This window comes from Pithys albifrons, chromosome 11, assembly GCF_047495875.1.
Source record: "Pithys albifrons albifrons isolate INPA30051 chromosome 11, PitAlb_v1, whole genome shotgun sequence".
NCBI classification, from domain to species: Eukaryota; Metazoa; Chordata; class Aves; order Passeriformes; family Thamnophilidae; genus Pithys; species Pithys albifrons.
The window spans coordinates 7,266,450-7,278,693 of NC_092468.1; the positions used below are offsets into that span (position 1 = coordinate 7,266,450).

The window sequence follows — 12,244 nt, forward strand, 5'->3', positions numbered from 1 at the left end:
TCCATTCTTCTTACAGTAGTTTAATACTTGCTATCAAATTGCACCAGGTGTGATTCCTAATAATCATATAGTGATGGAAAGCAGATTTTCCCTGCATGTTAGCATTGCTAAATGATGACTAAATGCTCATATTCCCACAGCCACTGGCTAGCAAGAAAACACCTTTCTTCTACTGTCTCTCTTTTATTTCTTTAAATGTACTGTAGAAATATGAAAAGCCTCACCAGACAGCAGAGGAGAGTGAGGAAGAAGACATAGAAGATGAAGAGGAAGACACAACCAGTGCTGAATCAGATGAAAGTGAAGAGGATGAGGAGGAGGAAGAGGAGGAAGAGGAAGTGATTGTCCAAAAGGGAGACAAACGGAATGCCACCAGGCAAGCGCAGCTGGAGTGGGATGATTCAACACTCCCCTACTAACAGCCCTCCAGCCACATCGCTCTTTTGTAACAACCAATACAATTGTTTTTCCGAGTCTATGAATTCATTGACAGGATTTGAACTTCTGCTTGCCTATAACTGTTTTGCCTAAAATGATCTCGTTGTAGTAATTGGTAATGATAGAACTGATCCTTTTCCTGCAAAGCCTGGGGGAAATGTGGTACAAACGTACTGGCATAGCCAGTAATGAAGTAATCTCCACCCTGAGCTGTTAGCAAGCATAGTTCTCATTTCCTGTTTCTATACTGCAGATATGTGACAAAAGTGCTGTCACTCGACCCATAGAGGTTTTTACCTTTGCTATTTTTTTCCTACAAAAGAGATTTCAGCTTGTTACAAAGAATTACTTGTATGGGTCCAAATAACAGTTGCCATTTCACTACACACTCTTACAGGTGTAAATAATAATCCACCTCAAAACTGGGGCAGAGTTTTAGTGCTACAGAGGACAGAGGGTGAATTTCATCTGTTGTCTCGTCCTGCCTTCTTGGATTTTAACTGTCCTCTACAAGGAGATATCTAGGACCGGACATGGAATGCACGTGTGCCTATGTAGAAGGAACAGTGTATTTTTTCAGGCATGCTGTCAGACCCTCAAGAGAGATTTTTATCCAATCTACCGATAAGATATTTGAGTGTTTAAAAATAACCAGCAAAAAGGGGCTGCTGAAGGTTGCAAACCAAAACAAAAAAACCCAAACAATAAATTCTCTATCCACGGATTGAGTAATATGATCTTATGCAAACTGTAAATTCTAATGGGATTGATTTACTGAAAATCTGTAGAGCTGCTCATTAGTTATGGATTGAGCAATTTGCAGCAAATCGATGCTTTAAACCGTCTGTCTCGTAAAATCATTAGCTTGCTGCAGCATCTTACTGAAGTAGTGGAAAATAAGTGACCCCATTATTCCATAGCTATTTATGGCTGGGATTTAAACAATTATTTTAGATGAGAAAATTGTTCCCTTTTGTTTAGTGAATGCCGGCTGGAATTCCTGTCTGACTGTATTCTATAAAACATTATGCCCTATTTCTTCTGTCCCCCTGCCTGCCTATAGTGGCACAAGAGAAAGGAACAACATCCACAACTGTCAACTCTCTTTTGTGCTCATAATTCTCCCTTATTTCTTCTTCCTGAAGCCATTAATGCTGAGAAAAGGTTTTATAAAGTAGACCAAGGAGAAATAAAACCTACCTGGAACCAAAATAATTGAAAACAAAAACTAAACTCTTAAGAGGTTGAGAGAGTATTTTAGTTTGTTATGGTAACACAGCATATTTTTCTTAAACACTGTTTAAAAAGGAAAAAAAAAAAAAAGGCAAAGCTATGTACAATATGTTGTTAAGTCTGTGTGGTGTGTTTTTTGTCCCCTTTCCTTAAGTACCTCTGCATCTTCAACTGCTCTGCATCCCAAATGCTGCAGCACCTGCTAGGAAAACTGCTCTAATGCATACAAACAAAATGGCATGGAAGGGAATGATGCTTAGTTGCTTGTCTCATTTTTGTTTGGTTTTTTTTTTTTCCCAAAGTACTTCATTTTCTTTACAAACTCATCATTGACTTTTGCTTTCGTAATTTGCTGTTTAAAATAAGCTGCTGCTTGTTCTCCTCTACCTCAGAGAAACAAACAGTCTTGCCACAAAAGGACCTTCCTGGGCCCCCCTGAGTGGTAGCTGATGTTGCAAAGAGCAATTGGAGCAATCTTTGGGGTATCCACCCCCATCAATACGAAATTATTAGCAGCTCCTGAATGTCTTGGAATATAGAGAATATACTGTGGGGTTGGGGGTTCCTTTAATTCCAGCTTCTGTATCTCATCATTGAAGGGAAATACAGCAGCTCGCCCTTGTAGTTTAATAACTAGAAAGTAAATGAAAAAATTCTCTATTCATTTTAAAATTAGATATCTTCATGCTTTTATTTGTTGTGCCAACACTGATGTTGTCACATGACTGTTAAGATTGGCAATACAGGAATTTTCTTATGTTAGCAATCCTGTTTGCTTTTTATTGTCTCTCACATATTAAACTTAGAAGAATATTTGCAGAAGCCAGCCCACATAAATATAATTTATTTGCAGCAACAATAACTGTAAACATTTCTGCTTAATAAAAAATTAATATTAATATTTCTGAATATCCTGAACTAAAATTTTATGCTAGATCATTTCCTAGCACCCCTGTTATAACATTTAACTTTTGTTAGTGACATGAAGCAGGCTCTTCATGATGCTTGTTATTAGCACATATCAGCAAATCTTTCTGCTCAGAAGGATTTGAAAGTAGATATTTAAAAGTGAATTTCAGATTTAAAACTGGACTTAAAGTATTTTAAAGTTTCTGTTATTCCTGATTATTATTATTATTATTATTATTATTATTGTTTTTATTTCAACCATAGCAAACCTTAGGGCAACTCAAAAACAGCAATTTACAACCTTATTGACAGCCTTTAATTCTTTTATATATTTGTGAATTCATCAGTGTGTTTCTTCATCTAATAGACTTTTATCTTTTTGTTACTGGAAGCAGATCTTTTCAGGTTGTACTCATACATTACACAAGAAACAAAGTATTTTCTCTACTGTAAATAAACCTACATTTTTAAACCTAAGCAAAGTAATACAGGCATGTGTGTTGTCACTATAATTTGGTTTGCAATAAGATATTCAGCAAACTAAAATGCTTCACTGTACTTATTTTAAATTAGTCATTGGAGTGCATTATGCAGCATTTTTCATTAAAATAAACAGAAGAATCCTTTTCACAAAATGTTAGTGAGAATGAGATATTTCTTCATAGAATGAATCCCAGAATTTTTGCATAGCACTGACAGCAATGGCTCCATGAGCAAAAGCCTACTTAGAGAAAATCAGAGAAATACCACTTTTTCTAAAACCATTTTAATATTTCCTCTCCCCTCCATCAATTTTTTTAATGTAAACCACTTAGAAACAAACCAGAACATATAGACATATATGTGAATACATACACACATGTGGGGTTTTTCCCTAATCAATAGCCAAAAGTCTCTCCTTTCCTCTCTGGAAAAAGCCTTTAGAATTGTAAATTACTTAGATTGGAAAAGACCTCCAAGGTCACTGAGCCGAACCATTAACCCAGCACTGCCACCCCCACCGCTGCCCCCCTGCGTCCCCAAGTGCCACATTTTAAATCCCTCTGGGGTTGGTGACTCCACCATTGTCCTGAAGAGCCTGTTCCAATGTCTGACAACTCTTTCAATGAGGAAATTCCCTAATATCCAATCTAAACCTCCCTGGCACAACTCAAGGCTGTTTCCCCTTGTCCTGCCACTTGTTACCTGGGAGAAGAGCCCAACTCCCACCTTGCTGACTCCTGTCAGGTGGTTGTAGAGATCAAGAAGGTCCCCCCCAAGCCTCCTTTTCTCCAGGCTAAACACTCCCAGCTTCCTCACCTGCTCCTCATCAGACTTGTTCTCCAAACCCTTTCCCACCTCCCCTACCCCTCTCTGGACTTGCTCCAGTGCCTCAATGTCATGAGGTGATTTTTTTTTACAGTGGCAATAGACGTGTATCCAAAGAAAACATTTCTGAAGAGGTACCCATAATACAGGAATCCGTGACACCAGAGGTCTAAAATGCCATCACACCAATGATGCATTTAAATCTTTGAAGTTCTAATCTATGGCTGGGGACAAACTGCAAAACCTACAAACACAAATTCAAGATGATAATATATGTTATCTGAGTTACTATAACTGCCTAAATGGCCACTTGTGATTAATAGCTTTCATTTTTGTTCTCAATTCTATCTCTTTCATGGGTGTTTTATCTTTGCAAGTAAACCTTAAAATGCACAGAGTTGGCAGTGGTTCAGGAATTATGGTTTCCATGTCTCTGCTGGCAAACAGGAATAGTGATGCTGACACCCTTCCCAAAGCACTGGGAGTCTTGTAGAGGAAAAGCACCATCAAAGAGCTTGTTGGTTATGGTTCAATAACTCTGCAGCTCTGCTTGCAGCTCTCCACTGTGGGGCTCTAAACGCGTGCAAAAGGAATGACACAATGGTCCCAGCTAAGAACTTTGGGCTGGTGCTTCATTACTTATTGCCTATAAGGAAACACTCTTGATAGCATGAAGCATTGCAAACATTAAAGCAGAGTTCAGGAAGAGCCCTCATTGCTATTTGCAGCACTAACTCTTGGGGAAATTGTGCATTCATCAGCTCCTGAAGCTCCATGGCCGTGTGTTGTCACTATTTATGTCTGTGCTGACAACAAAGAAACAGAAAGGATTTTTTCCCAGCTAAGTACATTGTATCATAAAAGAGTTCAGCGTTCCCTGGGTAAGGTGCATAAAGCCTGCCAGACACAGAGAGAAGCTGATTCCAAATAGGGAACAAAGGTTTTACAATCATATTCTATCCTCAAACTTTAGAAACCCAGAAAATTTCATGGGAGTAAAAGGCTTTTCTTCAGTCCTACTTATTCCTTTTTTATAAATCTGGATACAGTTTTGGGGTTTCAGAGGCATTTTCCAATTAAATACAAAGTTCTTTCAGGTGTCTTTAGGTGTAAATCTATTTTTGGATGAACAAATATTTATTTAAACAGATACAAAAGACTTGACTTGATCAGACAACCTTGACCAAGTCTATGACTACAATGATATTTTAAACAGTACTGAAATTGGCAGTAAATTCTTGTCTACAATCTGCTTAATGTACCCACATAGAGATGAGAAGGTGGATGGTGGTTCTAGCTGGGCATGCTCTTTGGAATGTTGAAAGGATCGACTGCAGTCAATTCTTTTAGAAAATTGAATTATTATTTAGGGAAGAGTAAACAGGATCATAGAAGAGAATACTGGCTGAAGACCTAAGGTTTACAGCTGATGTGAAAAGCCTGGACTTGAAGCTTGTAGAAAAAAAGACATTAAATCTTGAGTGTCACATGGTGAGGAAATGGAAACATGCTGTTTTCATGTCCAGAACTGACAGCTATCAGAAGGAACAGGAAAGAGAAAGAGGAGGATATTGAAGGGTTCTGAGATGACCATCTACATGCACAGACACATATGTCTGCACAGATGTGCATACAGAAAAATCACCTGCTTAATCTCACCATGGAGGTGGTGGTTGTATAATGAACTAGAAGTTCCAGTTATTTTGCAGAGTTGGTGTTGTAGCTGCCTCCTTAGTTGCAGTTACACCACCTCCAGCAGGGCTGGAGAGGGAGCAAGGCCATGAGAGATGTTGCTACACTGTCCGTACATTAAGTAGGAAATTTTAGGGCCAAGGGAGGCCCTGGAGGTTTGGGGCAAAACATTCGGTCAGGGTAGTTACCACACATTTTAATTTGAGGTAAGAACTGGAGCTTTTGCACACAGACAACTATGTTTGTTAGTTACAGAGGTTTTTTAGAACCAACATTCTCTGTAGGCTGACGAACTGGGAGCACCCAGGACAGGGTATACTCCATATTGCAAAGACCCTCAAATAAACTTTGTGCTGATGCAATCTTCTAAGTGACCACATAGTTAAGACTCATGATTTTTGAAAATACACATAATACAAAAAAACTTCAAGGACACTCATTCCCACTGAACAAATCTGAGGGCTGAATTATTACCTTCATTCTCTGAATCAACCACTGTCATGTTTATTGGCTTTTCCACCAACTGATCTAAAAATGTGGGGTACGTTTCAAAAGAGATGGGAGTTTTAAATATTCTGTTACAAATAGTGCACCACCAGAATCCTGAGTAAATTTTTGATTGTGGTTAACAGGAAGTTCTGTCCAAAGGGTCATCACAACAAAGATATCCCAGAATGGGCTGTTGCTTTGCAGAGCAATACACACTATGGTTAGGCCTCCTAAAGACTGTTTCATCTAAATTTCAGTGTGTTTAGAAGTTACTAGACTCATCAAATCCTAGAAATAAAGATTAATAGACAGAAGAAGTAGTGCAGGTAGAGTATTATGCTAACAGTGCAGAATTGTTCCCTAGAATATATTTTCTAGTGTTAGGGGTGGGGGTGCTTCAACCAACTTAAATGTTTCTAAACCTGGGGCTTCTACTTCTTCCCTTAGGAGATTGTTTTAGAGTCTGTTAGAGTTCATCACTAGAAAACTTTTCCTGAAAATGGATTTAAATATTCCTTTTTGTAATTTTTATCTCATTAGTCCCAGTTATACCCTTTTGCACGACTCTAATTCCTCTAACCATGATTTATATCCTTTGAATATTTTTAGATAGTTATCAAGTTCATTGCCTTTGGTAATTTATTAGAGGAGCTGTGAAACCCTCCTCATCCCAATTCATTCCTTCATTCTCATATTTCTTACCTTTTCATGAAACATCATTAGTACAAAAACCAAACCCCTGGTATTTCCTTAAATTAGTCACGGTCAGTTCACTCTGTTAAAGTGCTCTGTGTTGGTGTGTGTCACTGAATAGGTTGTCAAAGGTTAAACAAGAAATTGAAAGTTGATTTGTTTAAAGACCTTTTCTGTAATCTATGGATGATTTCTCATAATATGAATTTGGCAGTGTCTTTTATGTTGGTATGATTTAACAAAGCAAACCAATAAATGCTGGAGCCAACCAACCAATAATACAAAGTTGTAATGTCTTAAAAATCAGATTGCTGTCATTAATGTGAAAACAGACATTGTCATTCATGTGCCCATCTTTTAAGTCTCCCCCCATGAAACAGTAACTGTTATGAGAGCTTTCATTTGAGACAGGTTGTGTTGCTTCTCCTCAAATCTCATTGGTAGAATGCACCTACTTTCTGAAACAGGTACTCAAGATTTCCAGCCATGTGCTAACTGCTGCAAAGAAATAGAATTGTGCCAGCTCTTCTGATTACTGCCATGCATTATACTGCAAATCTGTGAGGCATTTATGGTCATGATGACTATGTGGTTCATTCCCAAGCATGCCTCAAGCAAACCCCTGTTCTCTGGCTCAGAACCCTGATCCCACAGGCTAACAAGAAGCATGTACAAAGCCAGCTTGGATCTTTTAATTGATCCCTCTCCTGCCTTCTGAGGCCAAACCAGAACAGAAACCCTTGTGCTCAAAGGCCCACTGCATCAAAAAGACCCAAGGGAAATAAACCCATCTTCCTCATTTGCTCTGCCTACAAGGGTTGATGTGAAAGGGAGAGAGGAACACTGAGGCTTCCAGGGCTGACTTGAGGGAACTCTCCACTTCCCTCAGCACATCTCTGTGCCCAGTAGGTGTCAATCAGCACTGTGCAAACTACACTGTAGGAGATGAATTGCCATCAGTGAGCACTTGCCACTTCTCTGCTCACCTTTCCAAAACGAGCCATTGCTTGAAGAGTAACCGAATAGACTGAGTGGGAAGATGAATGAGCCTTGCAAGGTGAGCAGGTTGCAACACAAAGAGAGAGGAAAAAGAAGAGCAATTCCTGAGCAAGGAACTGTAAAACATGACTTAAATTGAGATGAGCAGCAGAGCAGGAATCAGACTTTCACCCTGAGTATTGCTCCAGTTTGGTGAAAGGGGTTGTCCTAATTAAAATTAACCATATATTTATTAAAAATTTTATATGTTACTGAGAGTGTAAGATTCTGAAGAGTGAGAAATAATCTCATCATGCTGAATGTAACAGCTGTGCTCTAACTGGCTGGGACAATTCTATTTCATATTTCATCATAGCTTGACAGAAAAGTGATACTTCATCTGCTTGCGGAAATGTAGAACAGTTCCACATTCCCAGGTTCCTTCCATGTTGGTGCATTAGTTCTTGTTGAGGAGCAGTAACTGCAGTTGGTAGCATGTATTTTGTAGCTTGGGATTGCTTCCTAGCAGTCCAATTTCTGTGTAATTGTGGCCACTTCTACTGATAATAAAAATATACCAGAGAAGGGATTCAAATAAACGTATGCTGTATGGTTGTGACTCCTTAAATGTGTCTCAAACCAACCAAATCTTCAGTCCAGAAGAGATACTCTTATATGAAATATCTTAACGTTTATGTGAAACAACCATAAACCACATCTTGAAATGTCTTGTTGCAGATGCTAATTGCATTTCTGAAAGCATGAATCTATTCCATTTATGCAGTATGATGAATTAAATGACTATATGCAATTTAAAAGGTGAATATGAAATGATTTTTAAACAGATACAAATCTGCTCTTTAAAAAGAACCCAACCCTTTCTTTATGAAAATGTACAGTAAATTTTGACACATGGTACAGTACGTGAAACCTAACTTTACATATAGTGGGAAGAAATTTGTACAAACCCCTTCCATGGCGTAGTGGTGTATTTCAAAAAGCCATGTCAATTTGCACAGTTGTTCATGAATTCAACATTGTTAATATCCATATGTTTTCCATATGACCGATTCAATGCATAATCGAAAAAAATCTGTTATTTTAAAGTTTGTTCTGTACATGTATAAAGCCAGATTCATTTTTGTGGTCACTATGGCACTTTCTGTGAATTGGCCAATAAATATAATTTTAGAATTTCACATAAAAGGTAATGCTCTGTAATCTTTATTTCACCAATTATGGTGATGTTCTCATTTCCTGAACAATAACCCTTAAACATTAACACACCTCTGGTGGCAAAGGTTAACTATCTGGTCCATATCTGTCAGCTCTTTTGCTAATTCCTAGGGAGGAATATGCCATATGACAAAACACTCAGTTTTAGGGCATCCACAGAACTTTGCATCCTGCTGCCAAAAATAGGGAGAGGGAAACAAGGGAAAGGGACCTTTTTTGAAGAGCTGTTGCTATTTACATTTAATAGCCATCTATTTTCACACTTCATTTTGGTATGATAAAAGAGGATAAAATATTAAAGAGAAGGATGAATATACCATATATTACACTCATAAAATGTGAAATAGTACAAAGGGAAAAAACATGATTTTGAGTCACCTGCCTATGGATTGCACAAGTACATGTAATGATATATGGGATCTCATCACATGTCCCCAACTATTGCTGGGCTGGGCTGAACCCAACAAATGCTTTGCACTCCTGATTTCAGTGGCATAACATCCCAGGACTGGCTGGCTGGAGACTCTCCTCAGTGCTAAGAACTCAAATACTTTTCTAAATGCCTTTTAATATAGTATATACAATACATACAGCATATAATTTGATAATAACCTTGCCTATACAATTATCAATCAAAAATTTGCACATACTAGGGGCAAATATATGCAAAATGTCATAAATCATTATCATACTTCTCTATAAATGTGCAATGGCCTAAAAAAGTCTTACTAAACACAACTTTTCTGCAAGTCAAAATATGTAATGACTCAGGGCAAATTAAATATGTATAAACAGATGACAGATATTAATTTTTAGCATGTTATTGACCTCTTGTTCTTTGGACCACATAACAAAATCCATTTTGTATATAAGACGAGAAATATATACCCAAGAATTTGTTTTAAGTTTTGAAGATTGGCCTCACATAGCCTATAAAATAACTTTCATTTGTCCTCACACAATCACAGAATAATTTACGTTGAAAAAGTCCTTCAAGATCAAGTCCAACCTTGTCCAATCAGCACCTTGTCAACTAGACAAGGTCAGCTAGACCCTGTCGTCTTGTTCTTGTGCACAATTTTTGAGTTTAGAATAATAAAACAGCTGGATTATTAGAAAATTTAAGCTAATTGCAGTAGGCACATTAACTTAAGGGATTTGCCCCATACTTCTTGGTTATCTACTGATCCATGATTTAATTTTCACTGCTAACAGCCTAGAGCAGAAATGAATTTTACAGTAGCCAGGCCTTCGTAAACCCCACATACGCCAAATTCATATAAACATGACTTTCATATAAACTTCCATTTCCTCTTTACCTAAGGAGGGCCAAGAAGACATATTTAAGGAATACTTCCTGCAGCGCTGAAAATTTATTCACTTTAGCATAACATGTGATTAAATTTGGTCATTTCCACTCTTTAATACTGAAACTGCCTGGGGGTCTGCAATATTAAAACTTGCTGAGTTTGCCACCAGCAAGGCTGGGCTCACCATCGGCCTGTGTGGCTGCAGGGCCTGTTTTCTTAATAGAAAAAGAGTTTTGAAATCTAATTATCCTTCCCTCCTCAGATAGCATTTCCTCACTGCCTTCCCTCTCCCCTGATCCTCCAGGTTTATCCTTTTTGTGGGGCGTTAGTTGATAAAATAAAAGAGGAAAGAAAGCAAATTGTATCACACCTTAGTCCCATCCAGAGTAACCACTAACCCCTGGCACTCTCTCAACACAAAATGTGCACCTTCTATGCACTGATCTGAAAAGGTATGCAAGGATTGGACTATGCCTTTGGTTTCTAACAATTTAAAAAGCTGTTAGCACTCTCTTAGAATTTAGGATGGGCTTTTCAGAAGTTTCTGAGTCTAGACCTAACTACCCCTAATGAAACTGCAGTGATTCAAAGAAACAAAACTATGAGCTAGCACACCTTTAAGGTTTCTATAACTCTCTGCAAAAAAATATTTTTTATGTAAGAGAAAATAATTTTATAAATAAAAGAATTTATATTTATGATTTCATTCTATTCATAATTCCAAGCCTTTGTTACCTTTGCAGGTTTTCTAATAACCTCCATGATCTTAATTCCTGAATTTAGAAAATCTTCAACAAATCATAATAGCTTAGCCTATTTAATAAGATATCTCAGGCAGTCAAACACTCAGCTACATCTTCACCCATTTAGGAAGCTGAAAACCTCCCAACAGGGACGCACAAAACTTAACCATTTTCTTTTCTTAGTTACACACATATACCAGGAAGAAAAAAATGAAAAATTAAAAGTTAACTGATACAAATGGCTTTTTCACTTATTTGCAAGTTATTGCTTGTGCTAAGACAGCATTCAAACAGCAGTCCTCTGCTACACAGAAAACATGACGTGGAAGTGTTCCAGGCCAGGTTGGACAGGACTCAGCAGCCTGGTCTCATGGAAGATGTCCCTGCCCATGGCAGGCAGTTGGAACTGAAAGATCTTTAATGTCCCTTCCAACCCAAAACATTCTGTGATATATTGATGGTTCACATATAAACAAATGTTCATGGATGTCAATGTTTCTAAAAAGTTTTAGTTGATCTAATATTATACTGTTACACATATAAGAAGGAAAAATCATAAGCAGGAGCAGATTTAGGACCAACAGATTCATATCTGCCCTCCTGTCATTACAAAGATTATTCAGCAGAGCAGCCAACAAAGAACTTAAGAGTTCTAGAAGTTGTGATTTACAGTTAGTCCAGGTTGACTACAACAAATACACTGAACATAGCCTAGCACAGAAACTGCAGACTTTGAGGGTCTCTGCCTTCTACCACCCACTCTGTGACTCCTGGGGATGGGGCTGTGCAGGGCCAGGAGTTGGACTCCATGATCTTTGTGGGCCCCTTCCAGCTCAGCATATCCCGTGATTCTGTGAAACATTTTCTCCCAGCTTCAACTCTGCTCCCTGCCTGGCTCAGTAGTACTCACAGTCCTCCTGCCTGATGCTTCTCAACAAAAAGGAGACAGGCTAGTAAGGCAGACCATGGGCAGTTTTTAAATTTCCCTGTCTGCTTCTGCATGAATGGCCTTAGGGGAAAGCTCACCAAGGGAATCAAGGAGAAGCTCCTGGAGACAGCAAATCTTCCAGTGGGTCTTGCATGAATCCCACTAACTCCTCAATCAGAAATGTCTGCTCAGATGAAACCACCATTGAAAAGGGATTTGCAAATATTTATGAATTATAAAAATTGCTGCAGGAGTTCAGAGAGAAAAATTAACCTGTGCAAAATATT

The 12,244-nt window shown here is 38.2% G+C and overlaps 1 protein-coding gene across 2 annotated transcripts in view; it reads left to right on the forward strand.

Moving 5' to 3' along the window:
- CLSTN2 (calsyntenin 2) overlaps positions 1 to 8,939 on the forward strand; it is a 324,990-nt gene extending 316,051 nt beyond the window's left edge. For both annotated transcript variants that reach the window (XM_071566208.1, XM_071566207.1), the window contains exon 17: positions 207 to 8,939. In XM_071566208.1, the coding sequence (XP_071422309.1) occupies positions 207 to 419 (213 nt within the window). In that variant the 3' untranslated portion in view covers positions 420 to 8,939. The remainder of the gene's footprint in view (positions 1 to 206) is intronic.
- Positions 8,940 to 12,244: the final 3,305 nt, after the last annotated feature.